The sequence below is a fragment of the Mauremys reevesii genome, linkage group 8 (assembly GCF_016161935.1).
Source record: "Mauremys reevesii isolate NIE-2019 linkage group 8, ASM1616193v1, whole genome shotgun sequence".
Lineage (NCBI taxonomy): Eukaryota > Metazoa > Chordata > Testudines > Geoemydidae > Mauremys > Mauremys reevesii.
This window is the reverse complement of record NC_052630.1, coordinates 29,703,229-29,724,712: the sequence shown is the minus strand read 5'-3', so window position 1 is coordinate 29,724,712 and position 21,484 is coordinate 29,703,229. Positions and strand designations below refer to the sequence as shown.

Sequence of the window (21,484 nt, the reverse complement as noted above, 5' to 3'; positions counted from 1 at the left end):
AAAAAGATTTCCTTTTTTTTTTTAGAATTTTACATTTAGAAAACTAAGCACTTTGTCATACAATGCAACATTTATCAGCACATTTGAAAGGAGTAAAGCAAGGTTTTACTTTAACTGTTGGTACATTTATAAGATTCTTTCTAACATTTCAAAAGCACCCCATGTTCATATGACTTTTAAAGACGGTGTTAAATGTGGGATTTAAGTATACAGGGTGCACTGAAAATCAAAAATTGCTACACATTGGGGGAAAATGTAGCTATGAAAGGTGCCCATTTAAAAATTAAAACAACCTTTAGGAATTTAACAACGTTGGTATTTATTGTTCTCTCTGCATCTTCCCTTCCATCAGTGTAGTGTTACAATATTTTATTCACTAGAGAAATATGCAGTCCTACTCAGTTTACATCTGTATTTATTATATAGCTTCACAGGACGTCCATAGTCAACTCTAGTCATTCTGAACTGAGCTACACTTTTGGAAACCCAAAGCAATTAATGGTTAGGCTTAACTAAAATTCAGGATGGGACAACATTTTGAGTCAAGTTACCAAAGAGAATTTATTTTTGTGGCACTTCTGAGGTTAACCAAATAGAGATGGTGAGAGCCCTGCATAATACAAGCCATAATATTAATAATTGTTCATGAAACAGAAGGCAGATACACAGGTTTCTTAAAATGCAAAGTATATGTACATTAAAAACAGTACACTACGTATTCATTGCTTCACAACAGAATCTTTAAGGCAAGACTAAGTTTCCAGATTTGCTCTGGAAAAACTGAGTTTTATTGCTGAGGACATTGTGTTTCAGGAGTTGGTTTAGAAGACACATATAATGTAGTGTATGTTTTCTTTCGTGTTTTCTTCTCAGGCTTAATTGTTTTTTCACTCAGGTCTTCATTTTCCACAGTTTCAAGTCTGGATCCAGCTGTTAACCTACAGGCAAAGCATCCATTCTAAATACATATTTAATTAAAGAAGAAAATCAAGGCTGAGGGTCTCATTTTAACTTTAGATCAAGCACCAAAATGGAATACCAATTGCCCTATCCACAAGAGAAAGTGAGGTCAGCTAGTATTTTTACTACAAGATTTGAAAATATAAAAACATGAAAACTGTTTTGAATTCACATAGCAATGTTCCCCATCTTTACTTTCCAATTTGTTTGATCTACTGAACCAGTTTGAAATTGATGATTGAAGATGGTAACTGGTTTTTATCAGCATGGAAACAATATCATGCCATGCGTGGAACAAAAAAAAAATAAAAAAAAAAGTCACGCACAAAAGCACAAGTTCCAGGAGAAAGCTACCTATCAGTTCCTGATTAACACATTACATACGACTATAAAGTGGCAAAGTTATAATTCAACTTTTGTATCGTAACAGACAAAAATATAGGGCCAAACGCTATACAATTTCCACCCAGTCTCTCTGCTACAGTAGCCTCTGTCCTGATGGTCATGAACACCTTTAAAGCTCAATCAGTTTTTATTGACTTATTTGGGCTCAAAGTTTATCGTAATTTGCCAAAGCTATGTTTTTAATCCGTCTGTTGTCTAAACGGGGCGGGGGCGGTGGGGCAGGATGTTGGCTGCCACACTGTAAGGTGTAAGACCTCCATTAAGACACAGGTACAACTTCAAGCTACAACTACACAAGTTTTCAAACTGCATAATATTAACTAATTAAGCTAACGATTATAATTGATTTTTACAAGCTTGTCAACTTTCAGTAAATCAGACATGTCACATTGAGTCATACTGCTTGTAATCTATTTCCAACACATACAAGGAATTATTCAGTTATTCTCTAATCGGTTTTGCCCATCATATGGCACTGGCCCTTCATTTACTGCTGCTATATAGCCATTTTCAATGCAAATGGTTTTCCTATTATTTATCCATGTAAACAAGTGCTGCAGTTGTCAGATCACTTGCCATGGAAAGGGAGGAACAGCATAAGATCCACACATTTGGGTAAGGAAATCTAATTCTGGGGACTTGAAAAGCTTTATTGGAACATGAACCTGACTTCTACAGTTCTCACCCGACCCCATCTATTTTCAAAACATCCCACTACTTAGTTTTTACACCAAATATAATGGCATAAAATTCTCACCAGTTGTGGTATGCTGCACATAAGTCCCTGAAAACACTCATTTCTCACCTTCAATAAGCCTCAAAACTGCAGGCCAAGAGCTAGGCTCCCTGTGTAATCTTTACAAGTTAACAAAGGAGAGATTTCTTACCTTACAGCAATTTGAATTTTTAGATCGTTTTTGTCCCCCCATAGGATGGCATGTGCCCATACGCTCTTGAAAGAAAAATGCAAAGTAGTGCTTGCAGGCCACACCTGCGCAGAACACCTTGTGAACCAAAGGAATAATAGGCAGGTGCGAGCCCACGACCACTCGGTTTCTTCACAGCAACAAAGCCAGAGATTCCACAGCAGACGGGAAGGAGGGGGTGGAGCTCCCACAGGGACAAGTTACTGTAAGGTAAGTAACCTATCCTTCTTTGAGTACATATCTCTGTGGGCACTCCCCCATAGGAGACTCCCAAGCAGTAATTCAAAGAGGTAGTACTGGGAAGGTAAGTCAAGAACTGCATCACCAAAGGTAGGGTCATCTCTGGAAGCAGGTAAGGTGGCATCAGGCTTCGCAAAGGTCTGAAGAGAAGATCAAGTTGCAGCCTTGCAGATTTCTGCTCTGGGAACATCTTTTAGTAGACATGGACTGAGCTCTACTGGGGGACTGTGCCCCAGTTATTTCTTAACAGGTCAAAATACAACCCAAAACTCACTTTGACAACTACTGCAGAGAAATACATTGGCCCTTCATTCTTTCTGCAAATGAGAAGGTTACTCACGATGTACAGTAACTGAGGTTTTCTGAGATGGTTGTCCCTGCAGGTGCTCCACTTTAGGTGTCTTCATGCCCTGCACATGTAATTGGAGATTTGTGGTAGCAGCACCAGGTTGGGCATGTGCCACTGCCATCTTGTGCTGCTCTGAGTGGTTACATAGTGGGCCACAGTCAACCGTCCCTCTGTTCCTTCTCTACCCTGGAGTTTCATGCAGTTTCTCTAAAGGAGAGGGGAGGAGGGAGGGCTTGTGGAGCACCCACAGGAACAACTCTCTTGAAGAATCTCAGTTACAGCACAAGGTGAGTAACCTTTTCTTCTTCAAGGAGTGTCCCTGTGTGTGCTCCACTTTAGGTGACTGTTGAGCAGTGCAAATGTTAACAATAGGGACATTGAGGAAGGCTACTGATGTCCAAAGTACTCTGGTAGAGTTCACTGGGACTGGTAGATGAGAGTTTTGATAACAGAGGTAGATACATCCTGATATCCACTTAGATAGTCTCTATTTTGCGACAGATCAATAGGAGTAGCTATTATAGCAACAAGTAGAGATTTTTCTAAATGGTTTTGTTCTTTCAGTGTAGAAAGCTAGAGCTCGATGAACGAACAGCATGTGGGAGTGATGCCTCCCTTCCGTCTGCATGTGGTTTGGGAAAAGTCACAGATAAGTAGATAGGCTGAGTCAGATGAAGGGGGGAGGCGATTTTGGGTAGGAATTTGGGGTGTGGTCTTAAGGCAACTTTGTCTTTAAAGAAAGTTGTGTATGGGGTGTGTGCCAGTAATGCCCCTAGTTCTCCCAGCCTTCTGGTGGATGTAATGGCAATAAGTAAGGCCACCTTCATGGATAAGTGGAGGAGTGAGTATGTGGCGAGTAGCTCAAATGGTTTTCCCATAAGCCCATGTAGGACAAGTTTGAGGTCCCACATGGGCAAAGGGTTCCTTATTGTGGGGTAGGCATTCTCAATGCCCTTAAGAAAGCATTTAATCATCAGGTGGGCAAATATAGTGGTTCAATCCACTTAGTCGTGGAAAGAGGTAATAGCTGCCAAGTGTACCCTGAAGCAGCTTGTGGAGAGCCCCAGTTTTTTTAATTATAGTATGTAGTCCAGGACCATTGGTAGAGGGGAAGATGTTGGTAAGATCTGTTTATCTTGACATCAAATACTGAATCATTTCCACTTTTGGATATAGGTCTTCTTTGTACTCTCCGACTGTTCACCAATATATTTTTTACTTCATCTGAACAGGCTTCCTCAACCACAGTCATGGAATAACCAGGCTGTGAGGTGGAGTGGCAGACGTGTCCTGCATATTGTGATAGAAGGTGAGGTACTAGGGGAAGGGTTCGAGGCAGGCTCACCGCCATCTGAAGGAGATATGGAAACTATATTTGTCTGGGCCATGTAGGAGCTATCAGAATGACACTGGATTTGTCCTTGGTCTTGTGAATGACTCGGTTTAGGAGTGGGGTCAGAGGGAATGTATACATCAGTGGCACATCCCATTTGATGAGGAAAGAATCACCTAGGGAGCAGTGTCCCAATCCCACTCTGGAGCAATATTGCAGGCACTTGGTATTCTGTGCTGTTGTAAAGAGGTCTACGGTGGGAAATCCTCATAGTTTGAATACGGCATGTAGAATTCCGGGATCCATCTCCCATTCGTGGGTTTGTGAGAACTCTGCTTAGGGCATCTGCTGTTGTGTTCTGAAATCCCAGAAGGTAGGATGCGGATATGTTGATGTGGTTGTTGATGCACCAATTCCAAAGTTGTATTGCCTCTGTGTATAGGGAGTATGATCGTGCTCCCCGCTTGGCGGTTTATGTAAAACATGCATGGTATATTGTCCATGAGGGTCCCGATGGCTGAGTTTTTAATTAGAGGTAGAAAGTGATTGCATGCATTTCAGATTGGACTCCTGTACAGACATTCTTTGGTTGTATTCACCATTTTAGGGAGTCTTTTACCCTGTATGGCGTTTATTTAGAGAGTGCCATGAGAGCTAGAACTTTGGGAAAAAATCCTGGAGCGGTGGACAGGCCGAAGGGTAGTACATTGTATTGGAAATGTTTCCCTAGGGTGAACCTCAGGAATCTTGTGTGATGGGTGGATGGTAATATGAGTTCTGCAGGTCGAGAGACAATCTCCCTTCTCTAATGCTGGAATTATTGTAGATAGTGGTACTATTTTGAAACACTGTGTTCTTGCGAATTTGTTGAGTTTCTGTAGATCCGGGATGGGTCTCCACCTGCCAGTCTTTTTCTGTGTTAAAAAACAATGCGAACCACCCCCTCCTGCCCTGGTGTTGCAATGCAGGTTCCTTGGCACAGATTTGTAAGAGGTGATTTATTTCCCGTTGCAGCAGGTGCTCGTGAGATGAGTCTCTGAAGAGGGAGGGGAGGGGAGAATGGCTAGGTGGAATAGAGGTAAAGGGGATGGAATAACCCTTTTGGATAAATTCTAAAACCCATCTCTGTTGTGATGGTGTTCCAGACTTGGTAAAAGCGTGACAAGCTATCTCCGAAATGACAGGAGACTATTTCTGTTTCCGGAGTTAGAGAGCATGGTGGTCTTGTGCCCTTGATCACACCTTGAAAATTGTTGTCTGGAGTGGATTGCTGAGATGTCGAGGGCTGATCTTGGTTTTGCCAACATCTTTGTTTATGCTTGTGGGGTTGCGAGTACAGTGTTAAGCAGAATCTTTGTGTACAACATTTGTCCTGTTTCGTTTTATTTGCAGGTGTATAGATGCCCAGAAATTTTAAGGTTGCCCTTGAGCCCTTGAGGGTGTGAAGGGACTCATCCGTTTTGGTCGCAAACAACTTTTGGCCTTCAAAGGGCAGATCCTTCACTGTCGATTGGAATTCCCTGGGAAAGCCAAAGATGTAACCAAGATGCACAGCGCATGAACACGCATGTTGCTATGGATTCTGCAGCCATGTCTGCCGAGTCCAGTGAGGCCTGTAGTGCTGCCCTGGCAATGAGGTGGCCTTCTATAATGTTGACTTTGAACTATACTTTCCTCTCATCTGGCAAATGGTCAATACGTTCAGATATCTTTGAAAAGACTGTGAGTGTACCTGGGTAGTAAAGATGCACAGTTTGCTGTGTGGAACTGTAGTGTGCCAGACGAATATGCTTTGCGACTGAAGAGGTCTAGCCTCTTTCAGTCCTTGTTGTAAGAAGTTGTTCTGGCTTGGTGCTGATTCCCCGCTTTCATTAACAGCCTCCACTACCAGGGAATTTGGTGTGGGGTGTGTAAAAAGGAATTCAGTGCCTTTGGATGGAATGTAGTATTTCTTATCAGATCTTTTGCAAGAAGGTGGCACTATTGTGGGCATCTACCAGATGGTTTTGGCAGGCTCCATAATAGCGTCATTGATTGGCAAATGCAATCTTGGAAGAGGTGGATATCTGAAGTATATCCAACAGATTGTACTGTGACTCTGGTAGCTCCTCCTGAGATACGTCCAGAGATTCTGCTTCTCTTTTAAAAAGGTCCTGGAACTGCTTGAAGTTCTCCCTGTGGTGGGGGTATTATTGTTTCGTCGGGTGACAAAAGACAACAGGTTAGCCGGTGGTAGGGCTTCTTGATCTGAATTTCTCTGTTTCCTCTGCCCTTCCCTCATGCGTGTCTGAAGGTGGTGGGAGAGATGGTGGTGGCGACTGCGGAGCTGTGGGTCTTGATGGGATAGGAGGTCCGCAGTGTTGGGCCCTGTATTACGCCCACAGATCCCAATAAGGCCAGTTGGGAAAGAACGGCATCGGAGGCAGAGCCCATGTGTGCCCAGACCAAGAGCACTCATCTGCAGGGTAATTTGATTGGTGGGATGGCCCCGGTTTGGGTGAGGGGTGATGAGGTGTGTAAACACTCCTCTGTCTTCCTCATCCTCATCACTTGAAAGAGGTGGAGCTGAGCGAGGTGAAGTTGACAGGACTCAGTACTGACCAGGTTGGAGTGCTGTCGATACCGAGGAGCGGCAATTCAGGGGTTGAGGATTCCCGAAGATCTGCATGCCATAAGAACTGGTGCGGTACCGACAGCATCGGTGTTGACGTCAGCATTGCTGGCGGTGCAGCCATACGCATTACAGGTGTCGGTGCTGAGGGTTTTATGCCAAGCTGTGCAGGTACCACAGGTGGCATCACTGTGCTGCTTGGTGCTGAGCGCCTCTTCGGTTTCGTGGGTGCTGATGTGGAGGGCTTTATTGTGCCCTCTGAGGCGCTGTTAGAGCTTGCCCGCTTTGGTCCTTTGCTCTATTAGAGCTCCCAATGCTGGAAGGACCTGGGGTCTCAGAGTCCGATGTGCTCAGTGCCATCAGTTCGAGATGGACTTGGCAGGTGGGGAATCACTGCTTCTTAGCTGATTCCCTCTGAGTAGAAGTCTTAGCCCTCTTTTGTGTGGCCTTTTTAGATAAGTGCTACTGGTGAGGAGCGGTAGGAGCAGGTCCTCTGTTAGAGGCTGCTGATGGAGACTGTTGGCTTGGACTGGTCTGAGACTCAAAGTCCGAGGTCTCCATCATGAGTAATTTCAGCTGGAGATCCCTTGCCTTCCTGGTTCTGGCTATGAGGTTTTGGCAATGTGGAAACTTTTGAGAAATGTGGGTCTCGCTGAGACACCAGACGCACTGTGAATGTCCATCAGATACAGGGATAGAAAGTCTGCAAGTCAGACAGTTTGAAACCCAGTGATCCAGGCATGCTGGATTACTCTGTATCCAAATCGCAATAGGGGACAGTCTATGGGAGCCTAAACCTAGCTTCTAGCTGAGGGTAGATACAGAGAAAAGAAGGGAATTTTTTTTTGGTAAAATAAATAAGATAAGGGATAACTAACTGTTACTTATCCTACCACTAAAACTATAAACTATCTAATGCTAGCCTCCCCATCTTTTTTGGATCTAAAACTATAAACCATCTTTTTTGGATCTGCCCTTACATCCCAGACAGCCCTTAAATTTTGAGGGGATATGGCAGTCGCCCAAACACCACAGGCTACTTAAATGTCCATCACTGCAGGGAAAAGACCTGTGGTAGGACTTAAACACATGTGTGTTAGGCATAAATTATGCCCTGGCACAAAGGCCCAGAAGTAGAAGGGGGAAAATCTCTTTCCAGAAGCACAAAAAAACCCCAACAAATAAATAAATAACTGGGAAACAAACAATAATGAATAAGACGACTTCCACAAGGTGAAAAAGGCAAGAAGCTGAAACAGTAAAGACTTTGCCTCAAGCTATAGGAGGTTGATCAGGAACTGAGTGGCGGCTGGCTTGTGTTTGCCTATATCTTCTTATACATATGTATAACATGAGATATTGTTCTGTGCAGGCACAGACCCACGAGCACTACTTTCCAGTCTCCAATCAAGAGCACACGGGCACATACTATGGTACCGAGGTGGATGCACTCATAGCAACATATACGCTAAGAACCATCTTGCAAACTTCATGGTTGGGAAAGGAGTCTGTTGTCCAGCAAGACTGATGAGCTTCATCTAAAAAAGCAATTATGTTCCTGTAGCACTTGGAGCTTTTCTTGCCAAGTATCTTCTTGCTAATGCTCCCTCTGCTTGATGGCTCCCACACCCCTCCTTCCCTTGATGTCCTCTGGACCACTACCTGTAAGTCCCTCAGACAGTTTAACATGTACAAGACAGCCCCTCTGACAGAGAATTGAAAGTGTGCTACTCTGCTCATTATCTCTGGATAATGATGTTTAGCCAGTGGTTTCTACAGTGTAAACAAACAGATGAACAGTAATTGATTAAAAATAAACAGTTAACCTATGCCTGAGCTTTTGTTTGACTCCACACATAATCCAAGCTTTCATACTCATACACACACACACACACAAAAATGGCTGAGTTTTCTGACAAAAAATTGTTAGAAGGCCAAAACACACAGAAGGCCAATTAAAATTCAGTATGTTTACATTACAAATACTGGTGAAACATTGCCAGAAACTTTTACAAGATAGGCTCAGTATTGGATAACTGCGTCCATGAATAATAAATAGAGCCCTATCAAATTCACTGTCCATTTAGGTCAATTTCACAGTCATAGGATTTTAAAAATCGTAAATTTTATTATTTCAGCTATTTAAATTGAAATGTCACTGTGTTGTAATGTTAGGGGTCCTGACTCAAAGGATTGGGGTGTGTGGGGGGGGTGTCACAAAGTTATTGTAGGGGAGGTTGTAGTACTGCTACTCTTAATTCTGTGCTGCTGCTGGAGGCGAAGCTGGCTTCAGAACCAGGCAGCTGGAGAGCAGCGGCTGCTGGCCAGGAACCCAGCTCTGAAGACAGAGCCAGCAGCAGCACAGAAGTAAGGATCTGTATAGAGTAAAAGCATACAAAAGAGACCAGATTTCACAGTCCGCAATGCATTTTTCATGGCCATGAATTTGGTAGGCCACTAATAATAAAACATCACGCATGTCTGCAAGTTTCAAGCTGCAACATGTTATTGTACCATGTACCCAAGTCAAGAGTTCTGTTAAGACTATTTCTACCTTGAAGCAAACATCAACGTGCATGACTCAGATATTTTATACACACACACACACACACACACACACACACTTCCTTATCAGGTAATTAAGCTTTTCACCTAAACAAAAATATATTAAGCCAACTGACAAGTCAGATATACAAACCCTCTCTACCTAACCATCATCAGTTTTCCTCCACCTTAAGAAAGTAAGAGGATGGTACAGCAAGTATCTATAGGGAACATTAAGTGATCTCAATTCTGGTTATTACTAAGTAAACTCTCTTTCTCCTTCACATTATTTCTTCTGCCAAGCCCCATTATAGCTGAGAAGTGATAACTAATCAGAGAATGAAGGACTGTGTATTTCCAAATAGCATGCAATCTGGCTCCTACACAGAAAGATATTTCAGGAAAAAAGTCAATTTAAACTTTAAACAATTTAAAGATGGAACATCACAAATTTCAAAGAACAGACACTGAGTAAAGCAATTACTCCTCCCCCTGAGGATCATGAGCTAAACAGGCTTCAATTAGCTAAACAGGCTTATAGAACTTTGCCAACAGGAATGAAAGCCTCGCTGTTCTCTAATGAGTCTGCACTATGGGGTGCAGGGGGCACGATCAGGATAATCCAAAAGGAAGAATTAAATGAAATTAAAATAGCTGAGTCAGAACACTTTCCCTTGCTGGGAAAGGAAAACCATGGAGAACAAACCAACATTTAATACTATAGAGGCCAAAAGCCTTAGAGTTTTGATTTTTCTTTTCTATATCTATGCGTTATCTAGGCCAACATGAAGTGGTGCAGGAGAAATAATTCTTCCAATAAATTAAAAATGTTGCTTGATTTTATTTAGCCTTCATCCCTCCACCCCCATCCTTTACTCCCCAAACCCTCCATTTGTCAGACACACTTTCCTCCTTGGCTTTAACCTCCCTTCAAACCCACAGCTGACTTCTCTAATCCACCTTTTCACCCTCAAAATTGCTACACATTTTAACTGCCTTCCATCAACCCATGAATTATGGATGTTACTTTCTCCAAAGCCTGCTGATGCTGCTTCATCGGTTAGTCATACCGGAGGCACCTCTTTCACATCCAGCTTTAAGTGTTTCCTTCCCTTCTAGATAAGGCAAGATGGCCCCAAAAGAGGCCCGAAACAACAAAAGCCATTATAACCAATTTGGCCCTCTCTGGCCTTCCCGATTTTTGACATTCCTGCACATTCCTCCTCACCTTCCTCCTAGATGAGGGATGTGGAGTCAGTATTCATGACTAATTTACTTAAAATCAGTTGGACAACAAGCTCATAAGACTGTTTGGGAGGGGACAGATTCTACTCTAATTACATTGGAAGCTCAAAAATTGTGCCCCCCAAACCATAACATTCAATATCTGAATTATACCACAAGCCAGATGTGTGCATCCTTTGAGTTCCTTATATTTCTTACAAATTGTATGTGCACTTAACTGAATCTTTGTGACCTTTTCCACATGTTGAAATAGACAGTTGTCACAGTTTAATTTGTTATTAAGCCCACTCTCACCCATTAAAAAGGTACTCTAGTAACTAATGCCAACAAATAGCAGAACTAAGCATCATCTTCTAGCATTAAGTCCCTCTGCACTTCCTGGCCAATATCGGATTTTGTCTTACATATTCCCCTCTGTTCCTCTCATAACAGACTTGAGGCTGCCTTGATTTTCTTCTCACCCAAGCCCTTTTCCATGCTTCTGCATATATGTAATGCCTCCAGGAACCCCACTTCCCAAGCCACAGCCCCTTCATCATTCAAAGCCTTCTTACCCCCCAGTCCATTTAACCTACTAATTAAAATGGAACCAGCAAGTTCTTCCAACCCAGTGATGATGCAATGTTACACTGAGAAAGCACAATGGGGGTATCCCTCTATTATTCATCAGATCTTCTCTGAATTTATATTTTAAAGCTTCTCTAAATAGCGTAAATATAAAACAGTAGTTATGAAGTGCAGTGAATGAGACCTGAGTTTTGAAAAAAAAATTGTGATCGCACCATTTTAATTGCCTCTAATTACATCCACACAAGGAAGCAATAGAGAGGTTGCACAAGAATCTTTACTTCTAGCATTTCCTAACTTTGACCTCACAACCGTAACATTCATTCAGCATAGTTCTGTATCTAATTTCCATATGTTTTTAAACAGTTTGTATTATGTTTGATTGTAGTATATATGGTTCCAATATAAAGCATTATGCTGTACCATGAACAATGCTAAATAGAAGCCTAAGAAAAAAAATATTTCAGAAACAAGAGGGGGGGGGAGGGGAAGTTTCTGAGGGGGACTATAAAGGAGACAGAGTCAACATTAGAGGGAGTGGCTCACGTTCCTGCAGCAATTATTTTCTGGCAAACTAGCTTTCCCCACGGGAAGCTATATGCAATACTAAGTTGAAAGACTGAGACAAGAACATGGTAAAGCGCAAAGTAGTAAGGCAGCTGGACACCTCATGGAAAATGAACATTTTTAAAAGGAAACTTAGCTTTTTTCCCCACTCAACATTCTATTCCACCCTCCTTCCAGAACGGCTTCACTCAGCAATCTTCTTAACCTGGCTACACTATTGTGTACAGAACCTGACCTGAAATACTAGAGATAGCCAGCATTTTCTGATTTTTACTTACATAACTTTTTGACCTGTCATTAGAGCTCAAATGTGTAATATTAGCCTTCACGTGATTTCTTTGTACTCACACATGCTCCCACATGAGAATATTAGCTTGAACAGAAAACAGAACATCAGCAAACAGAAAGTAGCATTCCTTTTATAAAGACAAAACGGTTGGACCTCTGTAAACAGTGCTAGGTCTCTATCAATCATTACTTAAATTTTGAATAAAAGAGTGAAAGTTTTAGTAATTTTGACCAATATGTTTTCAAAACAAAAGTTGTGTTATTACATAGTTCAACAACACATGATCTTGAATACTGGTAATCATTTTTTGTGACGTGCAAATTTTAGGCTATGTATTACTTTAAGTCTCAAGTTTTCATACTACTGGAATGCAATCTCTAAAGTCCTGCCATAGTTCATTTTGTACGGCAGCCTCAAACTAACCATGAAAAGAAGCCTCATATTGAAGCCTCAGTAAATGAAGTTTGATCTATCATGGTTAAGTTAAAGATATACAAATCAACACTGATATTTTGAATAATAGTAAACCTTAAATATCAGTTATTCCCAAGATCCAGGTTCATGATTCTAAGAGTCATTTTCATTAGCAATTATTTTAGTCTTTTTAAAGGGTTTTGAAAAGTTGAGTGTAGGCAGCCGGAACTGAGGAATTACACTGCATGCAACACTGAGAAAATAGATAAAGAAGTGGATAGCATAGTTCATGCAGCGAAAGAAAACAGATGCAGGTCTGCGCTGATTGCCATGAGCATACACACAAGATGACACTGACCTGGAGGCAGCTGGAGTTAGAGAGTTATTTCCATTTCTTTCACTTGAACCTTTGATGTTCTCTTCTTTGATTTTCACTCTTTTCCTATCCTTCTCGGGTTGAGCCCTTTGTTGCGTTGCTGGAAGAGGAGTGATGTTCATTGGTGCTGCCACAAGAACATATTTTCTTTGAGGGTCATCACTTGAATCCAAGTTCTTGGTACATATCTTTTTTTCTTCCTTATTTTGAGATGAAAAGTGAGTACTTTCCTCTACTGTAGCATATTTGCTATCTACAGGTTCAGAAGTCATGTCCACTGGAATCTTCTCCCTCCTTTTTATGGTTTTAGGGAATTTAATTAATTCTAGAGAAGAATGATAGTTATGTTTGTATACAAAGAAACATGTTGGTAATTGAAATAAACGTACACTTTCGTATAATTACTGAAACCAGCAAGATAGCATTGAATCTATTTAGGTGACAATTTGTTTAATGCAGACCATCCCAAGATGTTTAGCTGCCTCCATGCTGACGGAGCTATCAGACAGTGACTTTTTAGTAACATACATCTAAGAGTCCCAAAAGACTTAAATTCAAAGACATAATTGGTACCTCCACTTTTCTTCTCTCACCTCTATTTTAAAACTTTCACCAAACCCTTTTAAGTAGATATACCTAACTTCTCACACCTCCTTTTATGTTTTTTGATTCTTCTGACATTTGGGCTGCTGTCCTGGTAGCTAAAACTTACTGATGACGTACTGCTCAAATAAAAGGCAAGTGCTTCTTTTAGGCAGAAGGAGCTACCTCAAACTATACTCCATTTCCTAACTTTAGTTTCCTTTCTTCATGACTTCGTCCGCATTTGTTTCGCTACACATCTGCCTATTATCTTTGCAGTACTCTTCATGTGGGCCATAGTTTTCATCTCTAGGTGGGCAAGCCTGACCTCCCCTACCCTAGGGCTTTCCAATACCTAACTTTCAAAAATGCTGATTTTTTTTTTAATCGTTATGAGGAAACATGACCCCATCAATCCATCTTTAAAACTTTTCTACTTTAAAGGACCTGGAAACCAGAGAATTTTTAAGACAGTCAAGGATTTGCTGCCCCTGCTTAAAACATCTAGCAATTAGTTCTTACGCCCCCTCACATCCTTTTACCACTATTGTTGTGAAGATTCTTGGTAGTTCCCAGACTTGTTGCATTTTCCACATTCTCAACCACTGTGTCACCTGAAAGCATCTTTCTTACCTATGCCTCAGTTTCTTACTGCCTGAAAGACTGATTGAAAGCTTTCAAATTTATTAGCCAAATAAGAAAAGAACTTGCATTATATCTGTTTTCAGTCAGTGCGCTGTAATTTTACAAGGCACTTGGTTACAGTTGGTATGAAAAATGCTTCAAATATTTTTATTGCAACTCAAATTCTAATAAACTTTCTGGAGATGCAAACTCAGGATTCACACCTTTGACGTGCTTCAGCAGAAAACCTGTTCTGTTCTTTTCAAAACAATTTTTGAACCACCTCACATGGCCACAATGGTTTCAGAGTAGCAGCCGTGTTAGTCTGTATCCGCAAAAAGAATAGGAGTGCCACCAAGGTGCCATAAGTACTCCTGTTCTTTTTGCGGTCACAATGGTGCAGCACTCCCACCCTACCCTCTAATCTAATCTTTCAGTGTACACATCTCAACTGTTCCAAGAAATACATAGGAAGTTTGCAATTGTCCCAAGACAACTAAGAGAAAAAAAACTGAGGGTTATACAGAGATCAGCATACCCGGTGACTTGAAACTAATGGAAATTTAGAAATAATCACAACAGTTCTCATTGACATTGTAGTGGGGTGGTCACCCACTCTTGCCCTGATGAGTTTAAAAACAGCCTTGGGAGAGACCTGTTGCAGAGGGAAAGCAGCTATTAGGCTGGTTGGGGAAGCAGCCACAGCTGGGCCATGCTCCAAACAGGCCTCAGCTGGCCCTATATAAGAGGCTGGGGGCCAGGCACTCAGCAGACTCCCTCTAGCTTCTGAGAGGGAGGGACCTGGCTGCAGGGACCCAAGCAGAGGACCTGAGTGGAGCAGGGCTGCATAAAGGCAGAAGAGCTGGGGAGCTCCGGCCTGGAAAGCCCCAGACTGCAGCCTAGGAGAAGGCCAACGGGTACTGGGGGTTGCAGAGGGCAGCCCAGGGGTAGGCAAAGGCAGCAGGTCCAAACCCAACCTTGCCTATGATGAGTGGCTTTTACACTGCAGTCTGCCCCAGGGTGTGGGGCTAGACGATGACTGGCAGTAGCCTTATACTGAGGCGAGGTGGAGGATAGGGGTCCCCTGGGGAAGGGAGACCCCAAGTCTGAGGTGTGTACTGCCAGATAACAGGGCACTGGAGTCCTGGGAAGGACACGAGGGCCAGCGGTAGTGAGACATCGGCCGACAGAGGGCGCTCCAGCAGCTGGAAGCTAATTCCCTGAGAGACCAGCAGGAGGACTGCAGGGGTGAACTAGGCTTTGCTCCACTGATGAAACAAGTCAACAGTTACAGCTAAATAGCTTTTTTAGCTGTAAAACATTCTTACAGGCAACAGAAAATAGAAAATATTACCAATGCTTCCTTTTTAGAGATAGCATCTCGGACTGGAAGAGAGCTGAGCTTGCACTTCTCTTCCTGCCAGTACCTGAGATAGCTGACCTCTCTGTGGACTCTGGGACGCCTTCAAATTCCCATTGTAGGATTAAATGTCAGCTGAACAATTAGCTGTATACACAAGCTTTATAGTGGCCACACAGTAGCACCCAACAGGCTTCTCAGTGAGGCAGATTCTGGAAGAATTCATGCACAATAAGCAACTACTGTGGCATTCTGACTTCTCCCCAGTTTGAGCCAGCGTAGAGTATGAACAAGCACTGACATGGCAGCCTTGTCGGACTGAACCAGCATGTACTCCTTTCTGGTAAGATTTTGTGAATTCAAGAGAGATTCAACCAGACCACCATTTTCTAGTGGAGGAGAAATGTTCTGTTCGCCAGCTATGCCATATTGAGAAGAAGAGGGGACATATAAAAAGGAAAAAGAGTTCAACAGGTAAACCCATTCAGTAAACAGCCCCACAAAAGATTTCGTACTCAGAGGATATGTCTATACAGTCCATGGCAGTGAGCCTCTCATTCTGGGTCAACAGCCTCTGGCTCCGGCTAGCACTCTAAAATAGCTGTATAGACAGCCCTTTGAAGCTGTGGCTCAGGCGGGAGCTTGGGCCTGAAGTGTAGGAAGGGGTGGGCTACAACATAAAATTTGCCTTTAAAAGCTGGGATAATAATGGGCAAGGTTAGAGTGCTACGCCACTGCGTTGTATGCATGGCTGTGGCAGATTCTCTCTAACAAAGGAGAAAAGTTACATGGTCAACCCTCACTTTCAAAAACAACTCTGAGCTGCTTCAAAGATCTCCAGAGTAATGTGTAGGTCAAGTGTCTTGGACTGGTAAAAATGCCAGCATCCAGGAGTTTCCATCCTGCTTCAAAAGTTCTATTCACTATTTGCTGTGAATTTCAATGTTTCGGTTTCAGAATTCTAAAGCAGAACTATATATACACATGCACACAGATTTCAGACTTGTTAAATTAAATGTCAGTATACTACTTCAACATATTCATTTCAATAAAGCAGTGTTTTAAAAATCACTTCTGTTCAGCAACTTACAAGACCAAAGGATGTTTTACAGTCACTTGTTTAAGTAGAGTGTTCATGGTCAGGTTGAAGACATCTTTTTAGCTGGTTGAAATCTCATGCCTCAGCAAAAAAGGTAGTTATGGCAAAAGAGGCTCATTTATTTTGTTCAACTTTATTAGTGATCAGAAATAGTTACCTTCAGGTTCGTACTTCATTTTCAGCTCATCCAGCATAACTCGTAAGTTCATGTTCTCACTTTGGCATACCTGCAGGTGCCTCTCATTAGCAAAAAGCTTCCTTTCTACCTCCAGAACCCTCTGGCTCTCATATAAAGCTTTCATCCTCTGTAAGGATAGTTCGTTTCTCAAAGTTTCGGTCTCCTTACTGGGAAGGAAAAGGAATTGACCAGTTTGAAATTCACAAGGGTCAAATTAGGTAACAATTTACAGTGAGCTTTCAAAGCTCAAGTATTTGGTTGCTCAAACCCTCTTAGAACAATTAACTGCAATTGGAAGTCCAAATCCTCCAGGGAGCTTTGAAAAATCCCAATCCAAACTTGAATTTTGAAGTCTCTTCATTTCTCAAATATGAATAATAGTTTAATTAATGGAGAACACAAGGTACTTAAAACAAGCAGTTACGTAACACTGTAGTGAAAATTATACAACTTTAATCTGAGAACCCTCCCTCCCAAATAACAACCTGTGCATGGACAAATATGATTTAGTTTTGTATTCAACTTCAGAGCCTGTATTTGCAATGTTTGGACTGGGAGTAGTCCATTTGAGCTAAATACTGAAGACTGGGTGACAGATCTCTGGCTGAATTAAATTATCATAGCTCCACTGAAGCTGAGGCTTTGCTCCTCTGCATACAGTACCAAACTGGGTCATTTTAGTAGACGACTATACTACTGTTATTCTGTATGATCAAACCTGGACTTCAAACTAGAAGGAAGTTCCCAGTAATATTTTAGATACACTTATTTCAAATTAAAAAGAGAAAATTGTGTAACATGTAACCTTAGACTGGGGGTGGCAATGGCATTAATTTATATACAGCTAAGGATGAAACTAAAGCCAAGGACCTCTAGAACCAAAATCTAAGACAATCAAAACTAAGAAATCCTAGAGTAGTAGTAAAAGCCACACAATGTCTTTCACAATCACATCAATAATTTAGATTTCAGTTTCCTGGACCAAGAGAGACAAACATAAAAGATTAACAAAAACAAAGATGAAAATGAGCATTCTAGGTGTTAAAGAAGGGGCATGCTGAAGCCAGGCTGCAAGGGATCCTAGAGGGCGCACTCTATGCCAATGAGATAAAAGGACTTCAGTAACATGGAAGGGATCTGTAGCCCTGTGGAGAGCAGAGGAGATTTTAAGATAACTCGTTATTACATCCTCTCTCAATACCCAGGAACAGGGCCATAAGTCTCGGTTGGACAGGAAAGCATCTGGGTGGGTTGACGGTGCCAGCATGCCTGGCATTGGTGCATTTAATATAGACTAGGTAGCATTAAAGGGAGTGGTATCAATGAGGCTAGGTCCATAATGACCAATGTTGGAGCACTATGCTGAGGTGATCCAATGCTCTGGCCTCTGTACTAGCAGCAGTTAACTCCAAATCTCAAGACTGCACCAGAGCACATTTGTGGGGAATAGGGATGCCCCAGACAGAACAGACATCTCATGTATCCATCATTTATTGGAACTGCTGCCTGGCAAAAGGGGCAATACTTAAAGCCAAAAGACTTAAAATAGACCATTCCCAAGTACTGGGGGCGAACGGGGAGGGAGAATTAACAAAGCAAAACAAAATAAGCAAGTTACAACTTTCAAATAATAAAATTATTAGAATTTTACCAAAACAGGCTGCTACCCTAACTGACTGTACTCAAAACTAATATGCACACGCCTAACTGTAATTTAAAAAAAAGGAGGTGTAAAATCCACAGGTACCAAGGAGCTCCATCTCAGTCATGAGTGGTGAGAAATAACCGAGGGGCTGTTGGGGCCACTCTGTCTTTTGTGCTACTGATACACGCAGGACACTGATGACCTAAAGATTACAATTTTGAGCACCCGGGGTCCATGTGCACTGAGAACAGAATACATGTGGACAAACGAAGAAATGGCAGAGTGTAAGACAGCTGTAAATTAATGTAAATTACAAGTATTTTTTTTTTAAAACATTTAAAAAAAATACGTAAAATTCTATTTCTAGGCTTTAAACCCCCACACACTTACTTGGAGTTCTCAAGTTTCATTTGAAGCAGATCTGTATAATAGCCATCTTCAAATTCTCCACCTATTGAACTGCTACTAGAAGGTTTTGATTCTTCCATGTTCTCATATAAATTCTGATGCAAGGGAAGAGTTCAAAAAATTGTCAACTAGTGTTTTTTTCAGAAGTGCATTAGTTCTATTCTATTTACAGTTTTCACTGTTTCATCAAAATTTTAATACAACTGCTGCAGACAAAACTACCTGCTAGGTAGTCTTTTATAAAGGGATTTAAACTTGAGGTAGCAAGAGCTTCATTTCATTTGAGTGTTTTCATCCAAAATTTTGTTTTAGAGAAGCAGCCAGAACTGAAAAAGATCCTCCAGTCTCAAACATACAGAAAAAGCCTTGATTAAAAAAATTACCCTCCTTTTCCAGTATAGAGTAAGCTACCCAAACATTTTGTAGATTAGTGAAAAACACAATCTCCTTGTTGATACCAGAACTGGGACAGTCACAGTATCAATTGTCCCTCAGATCCCCTTCTTTGGCTCTGTCAGGGCATCCATCAATGTCTCAAGCTTCTTAGCCCTCACCTTTCTTGAAGCAGGGACCTGTATCCCTGCCCCTCCAGATTGGGTATTTAGGCTTCTAGCTGCCCTGCAAGCCAATGCATTTATCCCAGCAGGTCTGACCTTAGTCTAGTCCTTGAAGCTCTCACACACACACCACTGAATACCAGTGACCAGCTAGCCTTTACAAAGCAAACTAATTTATTTTAAAGGGGCGAGTGAGGGGGAGAAGAGATTTTAACCTCTGTATACGACACTGCTGAGACAATAATGGAATATTGCATCCAATTCTGGTGTCTAATTTTTTTACTTTTTTAAATTAAATTAGAGAGGGTGCTGAGAAGAGCTACAAAAGTTATTCAAGGGCCAGAGAAAATGCTTCACAGTCAAATGACTTATAAAGCTCTGTTTAGCTTACCAAAAAGCTTGAGAATGACTTGATTACAGTGTAAAAATACCTTCATGGGGAGAAAGATATAGGGTATCAAAAGGCTCTAATTTAGTGAAAAAGGGATAACACGAACCAAATAACTGGAAGCTAAAACCAGACATATTCAACTTAGAAAACAGACATCTTTAAACAATGAGGGTAATTAGCTATTTGAAAAAACTAACAAGAGTAGTAACAGATACTCTTTCTTCAAGTCAAGACTAGAAGCCTTTCTGGAAGATATGCTTTAGCCATACATATTATTGTGCTCAACACATGTGCAACTGGATTAAATTTAATGATAGTCTGTGATATGTAGGTAGTCAGACTAAGTGATAGAATGGTCCCTCTGGCCTTAAAATACAAGAATAAAAATGTGAGTTGTGTGACTCTTTAGGACTTAAAAAGATGCACACAATAGTTGTAAAATGGAGACTGTTACCAACCTAAATAAGAGTTGTGAGCATCGTTGAGATTATATGGAATTACAAATAAAAATTTATACTGAAAGCTCTCTCTCATATTCTGAAGAACTTATTTGTCCCACATTACAATAGTTAAACTTTACAGGTTTATTTTGTGAAACACATACCTTAAATTTCTCCAGTTGCCTCATTTTCATTAGAAGATCTTCTATTTCACCATTCTTTTGTTCTAACATTGACTGCAAGCGTTCTAGCTGCTCAAGCTCTGCCTGAGAACCTTTCATCTGAAGCAGCGTAGCCATTTGTAGCTAAACATCAAGCAAAAACCATACCAATGTTAAGACTCAAAGAAAAACCTTTCAGTACTCATATCCTTATCCAGGAAACTTAGGGGACTGCAGTCCTAACTCAGCAGCTCACATTCACTGCAATACTTTTTAAAATACTTTTCTACTCCTACAAGTACAGAAATGGCATTGAGTTATCTCAACTGTCATATTAAATATGCTCTTATACAATAAAGATGGATTTTTAATACTTGCTGGTCTATCCAACTCAACCTGGGCTGGTTCTCAAGTGTCATAGCTGTCCTTATTGGGCATTACCTAGTGACATTCTCCAAGCCTAGTTACACACTCAATGACTCTTCTGTAGCCCAGCTAAAATTTCATGAACAGTTGTGATGGCTATACACAAGAAAGCTACAAGATGCTTGTTTTGTATGGCTAAACAAAAACAAAGCAGTAAAAAAGTAAAAAATGAATCATCTAGTACACACAGGGAGCAGAGAAGATGCCTTTGTGTAGTCATTTAGCCAGAGCAGTCAGTCAAATAAAATTCCATATACAGTCCACATGTTCAAAGAACAAACATTAATATCTACCACACCCATTTCTTTTTTTTTTATTATAAGAAATATGAATAATGAAAAGATTGATTTCAGCTGTAGCCAAACAGAGAGAACACTTAAATGTGGATTTAAGACCATGGATTCAGCTGACTTGCTTTTGAAGTGATTTTCAAAGTATCATAGACCCCCCCCAAAAAAAAACAACAAGAAAAGCTTTTATCTGAAGTCTTTTGTTGTGTTATTTTATTAAATTAACATCTGCACCATCCAAAAATCATATTCACTACATGATCTATAAAGTCAGAAGGTCCGTCCTGTACCTCCAAAAGACTTCAGTTTAATTTATATGTCTAATGTGCGTATGTGAAATACAATAAAAAAGAAGCAAAAAAGAAGCAACATGCAATTAAGCAACACAGAATAGCAGTGTATATCCTCTATGTAAGAGCACAGGCTGAAAGTAATGCTATGGCAAAGGCATTATGAATTGTATTTCACTGATTTAATAAAAACAGCTTTAACAACCT

General features: G+C 41.1%; 1 protein-coding gene across 2 annotated transcripts in view; it reads right to left on the bottom strand.

Annotated features, from left to right (window-relative positions):
* Positions 1–461: 461 nt before the first annotated feature.
* Positions 462–21,484, bottom strand: part of SPDL1 (spindle apparatus coiled-coil protein 1) — a 54,673-nt gene continuing 33,650 nt past the window's right edge. The window contains exons 8-12 of one of the 2 annotated variants that reach the window (XM_039486008.1): positions 20,275–20,415; positions 18,705–18,817; positions 16,649–16,836; positions 12,809–13,151; positions 462–938 (exon numbers count right to left, since the gene is read on the bottom strand). In XM_039486008.1, coding sequence (XP_039341942.1) covers positions 788–938; positions 12,809–13,151; positions 16,649–16,836; positions 18,705–18,817; positions 20,275–20,415 — 936 coding nt within the window. In that variant the 3' untranslated portion in view covers positions 462–787. Of the gene's footprint in view, positions 939–11,459; positions 13,152–16,648; positions 16,837–18,704; positions 18,818–20,274; positions 20,416–21,484 lie in introns of those variants that run through there. The other variant, XM_039486007.1, reaches the window with a different exon arrangement.